Source organism: Hydra vulgaris, chromosome 04 (genome assembly GCF_038396675.1).
Source record: "Hydra vulgaris chromosome 04, alternate assembly HydraT2T_AEP".
Taxonomy (NCBI): Eukaryota; Metazoa; Cnidaria; class Hydrozoa; order Anthoathecata; family Hydridae; genus Hydra; species Hydra vulgaris.
Window position 1 is genome coordinate 37,760,001 of NC_088923.1, and position 21,690 is coordinate 37,781,690.

Sequence of the window (21,690 nt, forward strand, 5' to 3'; positions counted from 1 at the left end):
ACAACTTGTGGCGTATTACAAGGATCTATATTATTACCGCTCCTGTTTTAATTTTTATCTATGAACGAGACGCAGTCTGATTTTTGATGAATTTAATCTTTTTTTAAGGTTATAATGATATAAAAGAGATTGTTAAATTAGTAAACGTAATACCTCTAGATAATAGCCTCACTATATGTTTATTATGTATAGTCTATATAATCACTTTATGTTTAGCAACTTTAAAAACAACTTTCTGATCTTCTGGAATTACTTCTATAGAAGTACTTGTTTTTTTTAAAATAATAAATTTTTAGATGTACTAACCTGATATTAATGCATATTAAAAGCAGAATAATTAATAGAGAATAAAAACAGTGTATATAATTTTATTTTGACACTTTGCTTATATTAAAAAATGTACAGGTATGTATACACGCTAAATAACCGTCCACCATTAATCGTTCTCCGTTAAATAATGCAGAAATATAAAAATAATAGTATATAAAATATTTTTCAATTTTATTTTATTGCAGCACGAACAATTGCAAAAACTCCAGCAGCAATTCCGCCTGAAACGAGAAAAATGAAACAAGAAAAAACATTTTTTATACCGACCTAATAACATCAACTTTTAATCAAATCATACAACATCTTTCACAAAAGCATACCTGTTATTGGCATTGTTACTATCCAGGAAATTACAATACCTCCAAACAAAGACCAATCAACAACTTCTCTAGATCTTACGCGACCGACCATAACAATCGAGCCAACTTTACAATGTGTGGTAGAGATAGGAATACCAAGATTTGATGCAAGAAGCACCGTTAGAGCTGACCCTATTTCTATTGCAAAGCCGCTGTAAAAAAATGTAAAGATAATAAGAACTTTGTGATTTAATTTAAATTGATTAATTTAAAATATTTTGTGATTTAATTAATTTAAATTTATTAATTTAAAATATTTTTTAATTAATTAATTTAAAATATTAACTTTGTAAAAACTGAGAAATGTTTGAAATTTAAAGAAATTCTGTTCATTTTAACAAATAAATTGTTAAATATAAAAATCATAAACTTTAAATATAAAACGATAAGTAACTTTAAAAGTAAAAAGTATACCTCGATGGAGTAATTGGCGTCAGATTTTCACCGATTGTTTTAATTACACGTCTACCCCATACACATAGACCAATAACAATACCCACACCTCCAAAAAGTAGAATCCAAATAGGCGTTTGTGCTTTTCCCGAAACTTTTCCAGTTTCATAAATTAGCCATAAAGATATAAGAGGACCGATCGCATTGCTAGAAAAAAATAAACATCCATTAAAACATTAAATTTTCTATAAATTAATTGATCAGAAAGTACAAAGCCCAAAAAAACATTTTATAAACATACTATTTATAACTAACAATAACAAAAAATTACAAAATTTGTCAATGAAAATTTTTTATTAAATTTAGTTTATTGCAGGGTCGACAAAAGTAATATAAAAGAGTTATAAAACGTTTTCATAGTATTATCATCGAAACTAACGTTAGCTGTTTAGATATTCGAAAACAATTTTGGTCCTCTTTCTAAAATGGACAAATCATTGAGGAAGGAGAGGGGGAGGGGGACACCCCTATCAATGATTTTTTCGTTCATTTAGTCTGCAAATTTGACCCTTTTAGACAAGTCAGTTGGCAAATATCAACTAGGCATTTTTTTTAGTCGGCAAACTTACATTGCCCCCCTCCCCCATGTGACACCTGCATCATTGTTAGAAATCTCTTTTATTTTCATGTTTACCTGAATCATATACATTTGCCTACAATTTTTTTATACCTTTTTAACTTGACTTTTTGCTCTTTAACTTTTTTTATATTTCCTATTAACAATTAAATCAAGCTGCCATTTAATTTTTATTCCCTAACAACACTTAAATGTAGATGCCATTTTTTGTTTATTTCCTACTAACGGTTAATTTAAATTAAGCATTTTTTTCAAGGTAAACTCTTCTACTATTATTTTAACCCAAATATCAACCAGTGGGGTTTCCAATTTTCTCCATTTTTTATAAAATAGTTACATTTGTTCTGCAACTAGATTTTAGCAATTTTAAAATAAAAAATATATTACTCACCTAACATCATTTCCACCATGTGCAAATGAACCAAATGTGGCTGTTAAAATTTGAAGATACTTAAATAGCTGTGCAGAACATGGGTCATCATGATTCAATTGTTCTGTTTCTTTGGGCTGAACCATTATATCAGCAACATAACTAACAACCGAACGTGTGGAATGAGATCGTTCTTTACTACCAGCAAATGTCAGTTCAACACCAGAATTGTCAAATAAAACTTTTTCTTTAGTATTTGTAAATTGATCTTATCAGATGCAAATAATTAGAAAAATAAAATAAATAATGATAAGAAAATAATAATAAAAAAATCAAAGCATCTCATCTAAAAAACTAATTTTCTGTGCTGGAAAATTTAAAACATTTTATTCATAATAATACTAACATGTAATATAGGGACAAGCCTACACACATTGACTGATAAGCTAGGATGTCTAGAATAGTTGCAAGTTTACTGATAACTGAGGTTAAAAAAACTTACATGATGCTTTAGCTTCATCAGCTGAAATTATTTTACGTTTTAACCATGGATTGAAAAACACTCTCACCAAAATAACACATAGTAATGCAACTCCTAAGCACATTAGAAGAATATGCCACCAGTTGAACATTTTTAATCCAAAAGCTAAATATGTTTAAATATAAATAATATATATATAAATATATAAATACATTAAATATAAATAATATATATACATATATATATATATATATATATATATATATATATATATATATATATATATATATATATATATATATATGTATATATATATATATATATATATATATATATATATATATATATATATATGTATGTATATATATGTATGTATATATATGTATGTATATATATATATATATATATATATATATATATATATATATATATATATATATACATATATATATATATATATATATATATATATATATATATATATATATATATATATATATATATATATATATATATATATATATAGGACACCATTTCCTAAAATATTTTGTATACTTATTTGTATATTATTGTGCAAATTAACAAAATATAAACTAATTTTGTTCAGTTTTGTTTTTAAGTTAAAATTAGCAGATTCATTCGAGATGAAGTTGAAAATTCATATTACTTCTTATAAGAATTTTTTTAAACACCTGATACTTTTATATTAAACCAGCAATGGAAATAAACTATAATTAGCCATCAATGGAAATAGGTACTGGAACTAATCCTTAAAATCTAACTTGTTTCCAAGCCCTTTTACATAAAAGGGCAAGTAAAAACTAATTTGGATTAAAAAATCCATAATAGAACTATATAGGCCTTACAAAATGCTTTTTGGAGGAGCCCCAAACACATTTTGGATCTACTCTATTTATAATGACATTTTTTTAATTTGCTACATTTTTTTAATGTTAAAAATATATATAACATCAAAAAAACGTGACTAAAGCAAACTGGAACTGTGTATGGAATAGTTGAACATGCACAACATTGCAAAGGTATAATTAATTGGAATAATCCTAAAACACTTTCAGCATCTCAAATAATTATACTACAAAAATCAGGGAGGCAATTGAGTTTAATATTAATGTAGATTTAAATACACAATAGTATATGTAAATTTGGCTGGTGATCAAAATAACATTTAAAAAAGTCTTTATTATTTTTAAACTTTTTATTTTGTTGATAATATTAGGGAACCATTAAATCTTCTAGGGCAATAAAAGCGAACATAATTAATTTAGTGTTATACAATCTGTATATATACAATAAATACAAAGGTTGTGTGAAGACATTTTTTCAATATGTTTTTGAGCACCATCCTATTATGTGTGTGCGTGTGGGTGTGTGTGTATTTATATATATATATATATATATATATATACATACATATATATGTATATATATATATATATATATATATATATATATATATATATTTATATATAAATATATATGTATATATATATATATATATATATATATATATATATATATATATATATATATATATATATATGTATGTATGATGCAATTAATATTTTCCATTGTCACTTCAAGAAAAAAAAAGACCCACCATCAGAATTGCTGTATACTATTGAAAAGAGATTAATTAGCAATGTTGCTCCTAACATAAATGGTAGAGAAAACAAGCCACTTATCAATGGATCAGCCTGCATGACATAAAAATAAATTTGCAAAATATAAAAAGCTTGGTATTTATTAGCTTTTACAAATTTAAAACAGGTTATAACTTCCTGTGTAAATGTGTAACTTCCTTAAATAGACATGTGAAATACATACACATGATATTATTTTAAGTAATTTTAAGTTGCTACATACACATGGTATTATTTCGAGTTACTAAACATATTTATGTTGTCAAAATAAGAATTAACTCAATAATAAATAAATTTGAATGTTGTTTAAAGCTTTTTTTTTCAACAGTATAAAGTTTTATAATAATTAAAACTCATAATTAAAAAAATTTAAGATAATTAAAACAGATAATTAAAACTAATAATTAAAACTGATAATTAAAACAGTTAATATATAAATTAAACATTTTAATAAAATTAATAATTTATTGCAACATGTTTATTTTATTTATTGCAAAACCTGAAAATGTTTTAAATAAATTGCTTTAATTTAGATTATGTCATTCTATTTAAGTTTTTTTCTTAACTTATAATTTATAAGAAAAACAAACTAAAAAAAAAGCTGAAACTAAAAAAAAATAAAATAAACTAAAGCATTTAAGATTTCCTCTTTTTTTTCTTTAAAAAGAATTAGTTAACTACCTTTCATTTCTTTAAAAGATGTTGATAAATGTTGACTCTCTAAAGTCTATATCTTTAAAACACAAAACTCCAAAGAGATTTGTGTTTTAAAGATATAGACTTTAGAGAACTCTTTGTAAATGTAAAGAGTTTAATTCTACCACAGATGTGGTAGAATTAAATTCTATGTAAATATTACAATTATTATGTAAGTATAACTATTGTTATATAGCTATATCTGTCATTTGTCTTTAAGTGCTTTAAGTGTTACAAATGTTGTGTAACTAATAACCTTGTTATTTAAAAACTAGCTGCTAAGTATGGTGAAAAATCATAAATTAATAAATAATATATCATGATTATGCTCACTAAAATAATCCCAAATAAATAACATTATGCCAGTATGATAACAAACTATACTTAACAAAAACTATGATAAACAAAATAAATCAATAAAATTAGTATTCCATTCTTTAGTAGTAAAGACAACTCAGTTAAATATAAATTAACAAAATAACAAACTATAATTCAATTCAATTCAAAATTACGAGACTCACACTTTTAAGAATAAACTTATCAATTCCAGTAAATATAAGACTTGAAATAATGCCAGAAAGAAGTGGAGATATTACCCAAGATGCAGCTATAAAAAATAATAATTTCATTATCAGATGAATTACTTATACATAAATATTTACAACTCTTCAATTTTGATTCTTCTAATAAACATTGCTTATGAACTTGAAAATTTCCTGTAAGTAAAAAATAATGTCAGATTCTTTTTGAGCAGATCTATCAGTGTAATCTAATCAAATTTTCTAACAAACCTGATGCAAAAAAAAAAGTATACCGATTTTTCCAAACTCCATCCATTGAATTCCTGATTTACCAAGAGCCACCAAAGCGTACCCAATTGTAGCTCCAACAATACTGTGAGTTCCTTTAATAAATAACTCTTAACTTTAATCAAAAAAAAAATTTTCAACATTTAGTTGTACAGTATGATAAAATAAATTAAAAGAAAATTAATTTTATTAAAAATTTCCTTCAAAAAATAATTAACAATTTTTACACTCACAAAAAAATGCCACAACACTCTACCTTGTGAAAAAACCCTCGCCCTATCTTTGCCTTAACTCAAACTTAAATAAAGATAAGGTGAAAAAATCTTGAGTTCTTTTATAATTATAAATCAAAATTTTAAAACAATTTATAAAAAAAAAGACATCTGCAATTATTTTATCTGTCAACAATTTTGAAAAACTTTTTATTTTAAGATCTTAATTTTTAAGTGTTTAGCTTTAGTTAAATGACAAAGACTGCAGGTTTAAATAAGGGTTAAAATGACATACAAAAAAAAAAGTATCAGAGCAATTATCAGGTTCTTTCACAAAGTGTTATACAATAGTCCTCTACTTAATTCTAATTTAATCCTACACCATTAACCTTTTCCTACTTTTAGACTTAAATCTTGTTATACACCATATTTTACTTCTTTAGAATTAATTAAGTATGTTTCTATATATTCTATATTTAATATATATATATATATATATATATATATATATATATATATATATATATATATATATATATATATATATATATATATATATATATATATATATATATATATATATATATATATAGATATATATATATATAATATAGATATATATATATAAACACATGCATATATGAATGTATATATAAATATATATATGTAAACACACACATATATATATACATGTATAGATGCACATATATACATATATATACATATGTTTGTATATGTATATATATATAATATATATGTAATAGTTTAATAATAATTTATATATGTATATATATAATATATATAAATATATTTATAAGTATATATGTATATACATACATACATACATATATATATATATATATATATATATATATATATATATATATATATATATATATATATATATATATATATATATATATATATATATATATATATATATATGTATATATATATATATATATATATATATATATATATATATATATATATATATATATATATATATATATATTTAATAATTCACCTCCCCAAAGCCGAGAAGGCCACTATAGATGAGAAAGCTACACTTGTGGTTATCACCCTCTTTCAACTCTATAACTCCGAAACACGAACCTTGACGAACAAAGCTGCTGCGCGGAGAAACAAGTTGAGCGCGGTAATACCAGGGACGTGGTGGGAATCGAACTCGGAACCTCTCGCTTATGAAGCGAGCGCTCTACCACTTCACCACTACCGCATAATAGTCTACCACTTCACCACTACCGCATAATATATATACATATAATAATTGTACACTTAAAAAGAAGGTATATCTTTTATATTTATGATCAAAATTTTTGTACTAAACAGGTAAAGTTTTAACCAAAATTGCATCTAAAATATACATTAGAATACCAATAGCAATAAGATAATTAGTATCAATAACTCAATTTCGTTTTATCTTTATTATATAAAAGATTAAAATGTATAACAATGTTTTTTTCCTAAGTCCAAAATGCAAATATTTTTTTAAATATATATATTTTAAATTTGTGGCTAAAAAAATAGCGGTTTGTTTTAGTTTTTAGCAACTACAATCTTTTTTGGCCAACACAAAGTTATATTAACTGTAGGTCACTAAATTTATCATCTCTGAACTAATAATCATCAATTTAAATTTTGATTGGATAAGTTTGAATTAAAATGAATAATAGTTGCATTTGAACAAAATAAAAATTTAACAAAACTTTTTTTGTTAAAACGTAAAACTTATATCTACTTAAAAAAATTGCTTTTGTTTTGCAAAATTGTCAGTATTATTGTTAACTAAATAATAACTAAGATATTAAATAAAAATAACAAGATTTCGGAAAAAAAATCATAGTTTTCTTTTGTACGATGGAAATTTAAAAATTTAATTAAAAAGGTACGGTAAAAAAAGTATTGTATAGTTCAAAAATAATGTCTAATTGATCAAATTTCATGGAAATTAGTATAAAGTGGGGCCTTCTTTTGGCCTTGATGGCCTCAGCTAAACGATTTGGCATTGAGTCGACCAAATTTTAGGTCCCTTCTGTTGTCATATTATTCCATGCGCTTATTATAGCTTTTTTCAAGTCATCTTTGCATCTAAATATTCATTTGCCAATTTTTCTGACCAAAATATAACACAACATTTCAATAGGATTTAAGTCAGGATTTTAAAATTCTAAAAATTGATGTTATTTGTATACTTTCATTTTCCTACCTGTATGAAACATCATGTATGTATTAACGCATCCATTTCCTCATCAATAAATGTCAGTATCTCCATTCTTTTTTGACTCATACTACCCCCAAACCATTACATTTGTTTTACACTGCCTCACAAACAACTTAATTTATAAGCTTCTCCTTTTTTTCTGATATGATATCAGCATTTTTTTCTACTTCTTTGCAAACTCCAATCAATCCAATCATTTGTTTAGCAGTTAAACAAGTTTTTTTTTAAATTACTTCCTCTATGACCTTGTACCCTAATAGAATTTCTAATTATTTGAGTAGTCACTGTGATGTTGTGATGTCATCTTAAACTTTTAAAGCTATTTTAGCTGCCAATTGATTTTTCATGATTAATGATTTTTCACATTAATGATGATATTGCAATCAATTGCACTGGTGGTCTTGCATTTTTGTCCTCTGCTAGCCAACTTGCAAAGTTTTCAATCAGTTTTTTAGCAATTTAGGATACTGTAAAAGGAACTCCAGTTTCTTTTTGGATTAGATGGTAGAATTTTCCTTGGTTTTTCAAATCAACCACGAAGCTTCGTTAATGGAAAGACAAATAATGCTTTCTTGATGTCATTTTGCTAAAACACTTTAGTTTATTTCATTTCTAGGACGAAAATATATTAAAGCTACTTTGAATATTCTAAATTTTTTTGATTAAAATAAAAGAATAAATGTATACCAAGAAAAACTAACTTTTTGTTTTAGTCGAAGTGCACTTTCTCTGTTTTGTACAAGACCAAATAGTCTTTAAAATATGCATTGCAATTTATAGACTTGATCATTTATTCAATCGGCTTTTATTCCTACAAGTTTTAGTACATGACATCATTGATTTGTTTCTTTAAATAATCAATCTTTTGAGAAACCAATGACATCATGTATTAAAACTCATAGGAATAAAACCTGCATGAATAAATTATCAAGTCAATAGATTGCGGCGTATATTATAAACCTATTTGGTCTTGTACAAAACAGAGAAAATGTTCTTCAACTAAAACAAAAAAGTTTTTCTTGGTATGCATATATTCTTTTTTTTAATCAGAAAAATTTAGTCCAAACATTTTTTTTTTATCATTCTCTTTAATATAAACACAATAACACATATGTCTTGGCAATTTGGGATCCCTTTAAAAGTAACGTAATGTAAAAGACCTAAGGTTTAAAAAAATCTATATTTAAGTCGTATTTTATTACCTGAAATCTAGATTTATTCACATTACATCTCAATTGGTTACACTTTAAAAATTTAGACGTTAAAAAAAAAACCAATACATAATATTACGATAATATTACATAATGTTGTGAATTAAAACTTTATTTATTTTATAAAACTTTATTTATTTCGCGACAAAGTAACCAAGACAAAGCTATTTTACAGTCAAAATAAAATAAAAAAATGATAACATGGCAATGATAAACAAACATTTACTGTGCTATAAAGTTTTATTTAATATTTAATTAAAAATTAGAGAGAGTAACCTTGTTACCAACTGTAGCCGATAGAGACATAACATAAATTTAAAATCTTACAGAGGTATATATATATAAAATCAATTTGGTAAAAACAGTTTGTACAATCTATCAATCATTACCTCTCTTTTTTAACCCCAAAATTCTGCCTAATGTTAAGTATTAAAATAACAATTTTTTGTGGGACAGGAGGACAGGGTTGTCTGAAGACTCAATTTACCTTATTAATTACTTATTACAAGCATATCCCTAATGATTACAACAAATTTAGTTTTTAAAAATTTTAGATTATAAAAATGAAAACTTCCTTATTAATTAACCATAGTACTATCAGGGAGATAGTAAAATCACTTGAGATTAACAAAAAGTGCAAAAGTTTAATGGGTTCAAGGGATTACAGGGGTTAGGTCTTCAAGATTACAACCATTCAAATCTCTTAGTTTTAAAAACAAATAATCTCTGAAAACTGTTCTATAATATACTTTATGTTAATGGTAATATATTTTTTCCAATTGTAAAGAAATTAAAAAATGCTAACAAAAAAAATTGTTTTAGCAATAGTTTTTAAATTCCTAGGTAAATACTTATATTTACTATTTACCTAATAATAATAAGGGCCAAGTTTGAAAAAAGCTAAAAGTTGGAAACCTAATTCAAAGTATATATACAGCTACATATAAAAGTTTAATTAAGATTTACCAAATTTAATAAAAAATTTATCAAATTATTTCATCAAATGTAAGAAGAAAAAAATTATTAATTACATGATAAAAGTTATAAATCAAAAAGCTTGTTTCTTCCTTAATCAAAAAGTTTCCTAAAAGTTTAATTTACAATCTAAAATTTTGTTTAATTTTTTTTAGAAAAATTATTCAAAAAATGTAACTCTTAAATTTAAACATGTCCTACTTTTATTCTAAAAAAAAAAAATATCTGAGTTTTATGCACATAGAGTATGTATACCTAAAAAGGAATCTTTATCCAATGCTCATTCAAAGTTGTTTTAAATGCTTCAAATTCAAAGTTGATTTGAAAAAAACTTAAAATTGGTTAAGCAATTCGATTAACAGCTCAGTGCCAATCTATGACTAAACATTTTTAATTGGGTTTATAAAATCCAGAGATACAAATTATCTTTCTTTAAGTTAAATCAGACACTATGTGCCAAATAAGCTAAAGCTCTATTGCGGGAAGATACATTTCTTAATAGATAATAATATCTTAATAGATATACTGATATATTAAAGAATATTATAAAAAATACAATTATATATTGGAGATGCAAATTCAAATGTATTTTAGGATATTAGTTAGTAACACTAAGAAGTATTAAACAGTCCCTTTTTTAAAAAACAATTTCAGTTTGAAATCCTAAAACTTTAAATTTCTTTTAACTAGATTTATTCTCTGTTTAAAACAGAGTTAAATTTTTTCAAAATTTGAGAAGATTCAGGGGGGGCTAACTCAATTTTGAAATTTATGATCAGATTTAAAGGGAGGGGGGCCAACACAAGTCTAAAATTTACAATCAGACCATAGCACTGCTATTTTATGTCAAACTTTACAAAACAACATCTTTTCAGTAGGTTGACATAAGATAAAAACAGACAAAAACAATATCAGACATCAAAATTAAAAATCAATTTTATTTTTTGATGTTTTTTCTGAAATAGCAAATGCTAAAAAACTTTATATGGTCATGGCATTCAAAAAATAAAAACTTCAAGAAACAACTAAAACTCTTGTCAATGCTAAAGCAAAGATATTTGATTTTAAATCTATATAGTTTATTACATATTTTAATTTATTATAAGTTATAACATTTATTACATCTATTGAATCATTAGATAATAGATAGATATTGCTTCTCTTTTTCTTTTTCATAAATACTATTGGGCACTGCTCTAAAGAGCTTGCGTCTCTTGTGCAATTACTAAAGTTCATTCTCGCGTTACTCCTCATTCGATTAAGTCTTATCCCTTTACTGTGTCTGTTCCTAAGTGCTCCAAAAATTCTTATTTGTCTAGTTTCTTCCCTCAAATATAAATCTTTCAGAATTCGCTTCCTTCATCTTGTTTTTCTGATTCATATTGTTTTCATGCTTTATAAACTTCGTCTTTTTTTTCTCAGTAACTTCCAACTCTAATAGTGGTTGCTTGCAGCCTTGTTTGAAATGAAGATGTTAAAAAAAAAAAAAGATTAAGACATTTACGAAAAAAAATTTGATCATCTGAAAAAATTATCAGCTGATTTAGGAGGACAATTTTTCAATTTAAAAAAATTGTTTTTTAACTTGGTTAATGTAGCCAATTTATCTCATAAACTATTTTTTGGTTGATGTAGTTAATTTATCTCATATTTCAAATATGCACTACAAAGAAGAACTAGTGGAAATGCAAAATGACGATTTAGTAAAAACATTATTTAACATAAAACATTTTTTTGAGGAAAGCAAAATGAAACATCCAAGTATAACAGAATGAGCAAGAAAACAATTATTATCTTTTCCTTCATTGTATTTAGCTTAATGAGGATTTAGCATCTAATTTGTAACTAAAAAATGAAATCGGTTGGATATAACAAAAATAGGAAAACTGTTACTGAAGTTAATAAAATTGGAACCTAATGTAAAATCTCTAAGCAAGCAGAATCAAGCACAAGGATCTTACTAAAATTCATTTTAATTTTACTTGAATACCTAAATATATTATCAGAAGCTAAACTAGACCCTTTTTGACATGTTGAACATTTATGGGCATATGAGAACCTTTTTTTTCTGCAAAATTTTCTAACAACAGGTGCCGGCAGAAGGAGTACCGTCGCCCAAATTATTTTTCTAAAACAGCCCCTGATTAGATTCACTTGAATTGTTGTTTTTAATAACTTCCTTATGAGTTCTGCTTGCAGTTCATCATTTAAGGTACTTAGTGAATAATCAAAAATTATGCATACTTAACATAAAGAATATTTTAAATTTTTAGAAGCTTAGCATGTGTCGAAATTCAGACAAATGTCAATTGATTGATAATTTTTTAAAATTAAGTCAGTTTGTTAGAATATTTTTTTACAAAAATAAAACAATCTAGTATTGAATATTTCAATGAAAACTTGCTTTTCCACACAGCAGCCTTGTTTGCCAAAGTTCATTTTTTGGCATTAAATAGTTAAAAGAGGGCTGTAACAACAATAAAAAAAATTAGCCCCCTAGACTGTAGCGAATGTTTTGGGCTTGCAGAGGAATGCAAGCGTTAAAAAAAAAAAAAAAAGAAAACAATTTTTATCTATAGAGAATAGTTCAATGATTCAACTCATAAATAAATTTGTGGATCCTGGATTCATTCTAAACATAAGGTTGCATCCAACTAGAATTTGTGGAAGATACATATCAAACCTATGATTTAAATACAAAGGTAAGTGAAAAGTATAGAAGTATAGAGTTTATTCAACTATTTCACAATAACATAATTAAATAAGTAAATTGCATTATGGAAACCAACTACAAAAGTATGGAACCATGGGCATTTTTTTAATCAGTAAACAAAAATAAAAATTCATCTTGTGCTATTTGCAGTCTTGGGAAAGATACTAAAATTATTTATAATCTTTACTGATTCATGTATCAAAAAAAATGAAAAGACTATATTAGAATAAATGAATTCAATTTTTTCTTAGTGTTAAATAGTTGGCACTTTTTGCAAAAAAAACTGTTTAAAACATGCATGCTTCAATTTTCTAAAAAAATTTTGCTGATAGAGTTGCTTCTTGTAGAATTTTGCTGATAGAGTTGTTTCTTGTAAAAGAAAAACGATTTTTTAACACATCTATACACAACTTACAACTGACAGAAACGCTCATCTACAAGTAATCTTTTAAAGTCTACAGAAAAAGATAACCTGTAAGACAGATAAGAAGTGAAACCATCATGAACTTGAAGATAAACCATACAGACCAACAAAATTTTACATTTTCTTTTTTTTTTTTTTTTTTTTTTGCATACAAAATGTTTCACTTATAGTACTGCTCATTCTGATTTCAAATATGCAATCCTTTTTTTTTCTATGATACCAAGTTTTAAGAATATTAGGATTTTTATGGAGATTTTAAAAAAGATAAACATTTTCATTTTAAAATCATTGGCAAAAAATATAGTAAAACACTCTAAATGTATTAAAAAAACTAAAAAAAAATGTTTTTTACCAATAAAAATATTCACTTTTATTACAAACTAATATTATTTTTGAAATTTTATTTTTGACAATATATAAATATTAGGGATTTTACCCCAAATATTTGGGATTTGAACCCTAATATCATAAAACTTGATGTGATAGAAGAATTTGCATATTTGAAATCAGAATGAGGAATACTATAAGAAAAACATTGTATGCAAAAAAAATTAAAAAAGTAAAATTTTGTTGGCCTGTGTAATCTATCAAATCGAATGGTGTAAGAATTAATGAGGCTAAGAAACTATGTTGAACAATCTGCGACCTAGAAGAATATCTGACGTTATGAAAGTTAAACAGGTGTCCAAACTTTTGATGTCAAAAAATTTAATAATTTTTAATACTTTAAAACTCAAGTGTCAATAGTGGTGAAAACTATTATTCATTATAATCGGATCTTTTTAACTTAATAGTACATATTGGTAATAGTTTTCAACCAGGTAACCAGAAGTATACTGGATTCAACAACTAAGCATTTCAAAATATTGAAAAACATCTGAAAAAACATTTTCCAACTATTTCATATGAATCAACAAATTTTAACTAGACCTTTGATCTCAAGTAATTGTCAATAATTCTTAGATGATTTATATATTATCATAACAATTCTTGGATAATCAATTCTATAATAACAATTCTTGGATGATAAAGTTAACATCAATAATCCTTGGATATTATATTACTATTTCATACTCTGAGTTATTAAAGCATTTGGCATAGCAGTGATGGCGTTTTGATGGACCTAAAATGGTGGTGGTGGTGTTTTTGATGGACCCAAATGTGCTAAAGTCTTAATATATTCAGATAAACATAATACTTTATTCGTTTATTGTATTTCTGGAATATACTGAAACCATTAGAAAATTTAAAGAAGGTAACTATTTTACTTCATTGTAACTATTTGAAGCTTTTTAAAACAATTGTTTTTTTTAAATTAGACTTGTACAGAGGGGGTTAAATTACTGATTGCCAATCTGAACAATGTAAAAAAATACAGTTATCTTAGTTATAGTATTTTCAGAAAGTTAATAATTGTTTTGTTTTATTTAGTTTTTAAACTCTATTTAAGAATGTAATTAGATAACAAAAACAAGAAAACAGGTAGATTTGTTGAGCCTATGATTTACCTGAAAATATATGTCAATGATGTATTTATAGAGAAGACTTCACTGGAATGGAAATTTTACATAACCAGAAATTATCTTGAGAAATATAATGACAAACAGGAAGTTCCAAAACACACCAAAATATACACATGAAGAGAAGCACAAAAACATAAGCAACAAACTGAAAAGGTTTGTGTTTGAGAAATTTGTGGTGTGAAGTTAGGATCCATGGTTGTTAAATTCAGTCCGATAAAGTTTGAAAGGAGACTTTGATTTGAGGAGATTTTGAAGTATATATTTATATTAAAAGAGCACAATTTCTTTTCTTGTAATATATTTAAAACAACAATTGTAGTATTTCATTTTTCTGAAATTTTAATTTGAGATTTTTGCATGTTTTGTGTTAAAAAAGTCAATATCTTTTAACAAGATTTTTTAATCTGAGATTAAAAAATCTTGTTGCTCAAAAAAAATGACTATAATCAGTTTAAAGCCATTATGTTTCTTGAATTGTTGACTGATTTTAAATAGCAAAAAATAAAAAAAGATTTTTTTTTATTCATTTTTCTATTTAATTCTCATGTTCAATCTGGTTTTTATTTGTATGCAGTATGTTAACTAGCCTTTCTTTATTTTGTTATCTAGACAACTCCAAATCATTTGTCAAATAAATCTAGACATGAGTTTCATGGGACTCATATGAAGTTTTTCAAATCATTTGTAATTCACCAAAAAAAAACAAAAAACAAGGGGGCTGGCATTATTTTGAGGACCTTATTACTTTTTGCAACTATAACTTGCCAAATAGCACTAAATGTGAGTAGTTTTAAAGGAAAAACTTATAACATTTATATCCTGGTTTATATTCTGGTATGTCAACCTGGCATGTAAACCTGGTATGTCAATCTGGTATGTCAACCTGGGTCTCAAAAGTAGTGCAAAACAGTATATTAACTAAAATATTACTTTACAAATAAAATAATAATTTCACAAATGAAATAAATTATTTTAAATTTAAATTGTTGTTATTTTGGTGTATCCTAGCACAAAATACAGTGTTGTAAAATAAAATAATTTGCGTCAATAAACATTACCACAAAATATATTTTATAATGAGTACTGCATTTAAATTTTAATTTTAAAAGAATTAACAGATTTTTTGAGCTAGCTTTTTGAAGTTGAACCTAAGATTTTCTCTGCATATTTTGAACATGTTACTTTTATCACTTTCAGTAAGCTTTGGTGATCTTTCAGAATGCAGTGTGTAGCCATTCTACACAAACATTTTTACAAACATATGTCACTTTTCAGTTTTAATGTTTTCATAGTTTTATGGAAGCAAATTCAAAAACAACCACAAACTTTCTTGTTTGCTTGATTTGCTTGATAAGTGAAATTTTTATATTACAAGTTGATTTTTGAATACTCTTGAATATGTCGGTCAATGTTTTGCACAATAATAAAAATCCTTTTTTAGTTAAGTATCATAAATACTATAAAATTTTATTATTTTTTATTAATTAGAGAAAAATTATTAAAAAAAAAATAAAGTGTTCAAAAATGAACTAAACATTCATGTCATCAGAAAAATGATCTCAAGACTTTCAATTAACTTTACTGAAGTTAAGAAGTTTGAGTAAACATTTTTCAGGCATTCTACACAAACAAAAATTGAAAATTAAAAAAAAACACATTTAAAATATATTTCTATTAGATTTCAAAATGGAAAAAATCAAAATTTAATATTAAAAAACAAAAAAATTTATGCATAGCTTTATATATAATATAATTTCTTAGTAATAGGTTTAAACCCTTTATTTTTTTTTCTTTATTTTTCTTTCTTTTTTTTATTTTATCATTAGTACTATTCTTTTTACTTTCTGATGAATTTAAAATGCACATCTGACCTTTGAGTAGATTGATTATTTTGTTGAATTTCATTACTACAATTCTACAAAGATGATATACTCACCAAGCAACACTGAACACTGATCAGTCTCTTTTCTCCATGAAATCTTTTTTCTCCTTGTGAATACAATATTTAACTTTTCACATTTACAATAAATTTATGTGCACTTATTCTTTATTTTTCGGATACGCTTAAACATCCAAAGCCAATTATGATCAACCATATGTAGCAATTACATAAGCAAATTATTTTATTTAATTAGCAAATCATTTACAATAACAGTATTTAATATTAATTTAGTATTAATAAATAATACTATAAATAATATTATTTAGTATTAATAAATAATACTATAAATAATATTATTTAGTATTAAAAAATAGTTAAAATTAGTCATATTTATAATATATACTACAGAAAAGTAGCATAAAAAATATAGCATTAAAATTTAAAGTAAGAAAAAAATAAAAGAAAGTAGCAATCACTTACTTTTCCCATAAAAAAAAATGCTATGAGAATCATTACTGAATCTAAATATGCACATGAATCCACTACCGCCACCACCATACCCAAATAAACAAAGAATTATTTTGGCAAGTTAAATAGAAAGTTTTCTTTATCAAATCAAATGGTATAAAGAGATATCACTCCTTCACACACCTCAATAAAAACATTTTTCTTTTTTCTTGTTTCTTTTAGTTGTAATTTGAAAAAATCAAATTTATTCACTACCATAAAAACATAAATGATTAATCAATAACCATAAATAATTAACATAATTAGTATGTTAGTTTTCAGTAATTCAAGATCCTATCTCTGAAATTTTATTTTTATATAAGACATTTTTTTTTTCAAAATCACTAGTGTTTATTGTTTCATTTAAAAAGTAAATTCGAAATAAAACTCTAGAGAAACATCTTCTTTGTTGTTTGAAGGTATAAAAAAAAAAAAAAAAAAGTTTCCTCAAGCTCTAAGAAGTACAAAAATCAATTGACAACATTGATTAATTTTTAACTGCAGTCAAGCGACATAAAATATTTTTATTTAGTTAAAAAATCCTCGACAGAGGTGAGTATGCTAAGTAATATTGTCTTATGTAACATGAAACTTTTTTTAAATTTGATTATTTATTATCATTATTATTATTACTATGTCTTAGCAATAATAACAACAATAATAATTAACTTTAATTAATTAATTTAACATTAATAATTAACTTAATAAAAAATTATACAAATAATATTAAATAATATTTATGATAATATTTATTTTAATTAATAATATTTTATTATTCTAAAAAATTTATTTATTTTTATTGCAATTTTTATTTATTTAAATTGTATATTTATATCTACATAAAACATTTTTTGGAATAAAAATGAAATAAATCTTTCTCTTCAAAAATTTAATAAAAATAAGGAAGACATTCTAAAATTATTTTAACTGTATTTCAAGAAACCTAAAATACATGTATCTGTCTCTAGCAAAGCACCAATTAATGAATTATTAATACTTTGCTAGAGACAGATACATGTAATTAACAATCAATTATCTGAAAAGTCTTCACATTTAAATGATTTCAAAAATAAAAAATTTTCCTAACTGAAAAGCTTTTCATTCTCCTTAACATTATTTTTTCCTAAAAATTAAAATCAAAGCTTAAGATCATTAATGCTTACATCATTTGTTCAAGGATTTTCTGTGGTTACTAAAGGAAAAATTGAACACAACTATGCACATAACAAGCAGCAAAATAAAATTTTGGATTGGCTACTCTAAATTTGTAAAAAACATTTGTTTTCATTATTGTTATGAAGTATTAAGGGTATTAGGTCCAACAAAACTCAGTTATTTACTGCAAACAATTATTGCAATGCAAAAAAAAAGGTAGCAACTAAAAACAGTTATCATTTTGTCTTTAATAAAGACAAAACGATAGATTAAGTCTTGAACTCATTTGAAAACTTTAATGGATTTTATATTATATTATAAAAAAGTTAAAAAGTTATGAGTTATAAAAAAAAAAGAAAAGAAAGTAGAACTAAAGTGTGATTGGGTCAATTATAGCAAATTTTGCTATGCTAAAAAAGAATGACATTTAAAAAGAATGTAGGATAGCTCTGATTTTGTGATACATTTAGTTTTACTTCAAAACAAACTTTTTTATTAAACATTACATCTATCTTCATCTCAATCTTGCATAACATTGATAATGTTATGCTGAGTCATCACACTTAATGATTAAATATTTTTCTCTAGTATGAGTCAATCACAGACAAATTTTTGAGTAGGGCATATGATTTTTTTGTGACAGTTAACATTCATTGTATGAAAATGCCTCAAAAGTGTGTAAATAAAACTTAAAACTTTTGTTATTTTGTAAAGCAACATTCTCCTAACAGATATAATCTCTTACTTCAGTGATTAAGCAGGCTTATCATTTCTATTTGGGTGCAAGGTAAAAATGCTTAAAATAAAAGTTGAGCCACACATGTTGCAATACTTGTGTTCTAAACTTCAGAAATGGATCAGTAAACAGGGTCATTTGCTATTTGCTTTTTCTATAATATGGAGAGGCCCAGTACATTATGGAGAAGAAATCTCCATTCATTTTTGATCTACCAGTAGACTATTCTCTGAAATCTGAGAATGAAAAATCAGATCATGGTCAAGCTAGTTGAATTTAAACCCTCAACATCACAAAACCCTGATTTTATTCCTGAGATTTGTATTTTTTTTATTTTAGAAAATTTGACAACATTAAAAATAATGAGTTAATTGAATTAATAATAAAATTTCTTTTTGAAAAATTGGAATTACTAATTGTGTTATGTACCTCAAAACAATGTTTTTCTACTGTATTGAGATCTAAGTTATAATTTAAAAAATTGCGGAAAAAACATAAAAGATAAAAATCTTTTTATATGCCGTCTCCTAATATTTTTATTTTTTAAATTGTTTTTTTTTCAAAACTAAAAAATGTGGAGAACGAGATAATTTTAACTTCATGATTTATCAAATTTTTGATAATTAATTTTCATTTATTATGGCACTTGAGTTTACTCTATGTAGCTTGTAATAAATAATAGTTTAAATACTTTAAACTAAACAAACTTGATTTTTCTTTACAATACCTGTACCCATTATGACTAATAGAAAAATACTAAAACTTTTACTAAATATTTTATGTCTTGCTTTTCGCAAATTGATGGTAAACTGATACTTTTGCAAAAAACTTCAAAGTATTTTAAAGTATTGAGCTACGATCCTTAAATAAATACCTAGAGTTTGATACTAATTTGCTAGATTTTTTTTATCATGTAAATTTAAAAAAAAAAAAACATTAGACAGCTGCTTACATGTGGACAAGTGAAAAGATAACTCTTCTTTGAATCTGGAGCTAAAATTCTGAGTTTGTCATCAGACTGCCTAACTTTTTAATATTGTAGATGATAAATACTCATCATCTGGTATGTCACCAATATTCCTACCAAACAAAAGCTGAATGCTGTCTCAAAACCTAAAGCCCTATACCAGAAACATGTCAGTTGGAGAAAGAAAAAAATCCAACAAACGAGTAAACAAATTTAAAAGATAAACTTTCTGATTTAATGATGAAGCTGTTTAATATTTTGCATGTCACCAGTGATCACATCCAACAGATGTAAAATGATTGATAACATCATGTGGATCAGATATAAGCAGAGATGTAGCTCTTGAAACTAAAGTCTTGGTCTCGAGACGCCTCGAGACTCATATTAAACTGTCTTGGTCTTGGTATTGATCTTGAAACCTAAAGTCTTGGTCTTAGTCTTGATCTTGAATGCCTAGAGTCTTGGTCTTGGACCTCTACTGTCTTTTACTTTCTTGATTCTAAAGGAAAATATCAACTCAATGAATGGATTAGTTATTAATAACAAACGTAGATTGCCGCAACTTCCTGCTCTTAATGAGAGTTTGTCGCATTGGTTTGACAATGTTCTAAATGAAATTTTTTATGTTAGGAGTTAAATAAGAAATCTTTTAATTTTTTTGTGTGAGCATGAGTTTTATTGTGTTGGACTTTTTAGAGTAAAGTCTAAAGTCATTTTTTGATTTCTTGGTCTTGGTCTTGAAGCATTCAGTCTTGGTCTTGGTCTTAAGCCCAAATGTCTTGGTCTTAAACTTGGTCTTGGCCTTTACTACCTTGACTATATCTCTGGATATAAGCGTAGATATCAGATATAAGAGAGGAGCAGAGATAATAATGAGTGAAGAGGATCAAAACAAACTAAAACCTGCTCAAGCTTAGCAACAAGATAATAGATTATCACATTTGAAGAAAGATGAACTAGTAGAACAACTTATAAAAATAAAATTTTTGCAGATGCAACAGTAAAAGATGAAAAAGAAATCACTTAGCAACATTCCAACGCAATTGCAGATGCAGCCTGTATTGAGATACCCTTAGCTGCTCATTTTAATAGAAATTTGCTATCCGATAGTAATTATGTTAAAGGGATGCAATTTGCAAGGAAAGACAAGATGCAAGGGAGACAATTTGTGTTCAAATCAAAGAGAATGTTGGGTTATTTCACATCAATTCAACAAAAAAAATTTTTTTTTTGACATTATCTCAGATTTTAATGATTTTTGGTATACAGGCTTAAATAAATGAAAAAAAAACTTCACTCAAAATTTTAGTGTCCTTACAGTTTTAGAAATACCGATACTAAGTCCCAATCTATTTTTCTACTATTTTTTTTTTCATTATTAAATTATTGTTAAACACATTGTGT

General features: G+C 25.0%; 1 protein-coding gene across 3 annotated transcripts in view; it reads right to left on the reverse strand.

Annotated features, from left to right (window-relative positions):
- Window positions 1-363: 363 nt before the first annotated feature.
- The window catches only part of LOC100206124 (sodium-dependent phosphate transporter 2), a 33,141-nt gene continuing 11,814 nt past the window's right edge, over window positions 364-21,690 (reverse strand). For all 3 annotated transcript variants that reach the window (XM_065796246.1, XM_065796245.1, XM_065796247.1), the window contains 8 exons: window positions 5,742-5,831; window positions 5,449-5,534; window positions 4,189-4,285; window positions 2,592-2,735; window positions 2,111-2,357; window positions 1,104-1,289; window positions 651-841; window positions 364-551 (listed from right to left, as the gene is read on the reverse strand). In XM_065796246.1, coding sequence (XP_065652318.1) covers window positions 502-551; window positions 651-841; window positions 1,104-1,289; window positions 2,111-2,357; window positions 2,592-2,735; window positions 4,189-4,285; window positions 5,449-5,534; window positions 5,742-5,831 — 1,091 coding nt within the window. In that variant the 3' untranslated portion in view covers window positions 364-501. The remainder of the gene's footprint in view (window positions 552-650; window positions 842-1,103; window positions 1,290-2,110; window positions 2,358-2,591; window positions 2,736-4,188; window positions 4,286-5,448; window positions 5,535-5,741; window positions 5,832-21,690) is intronic.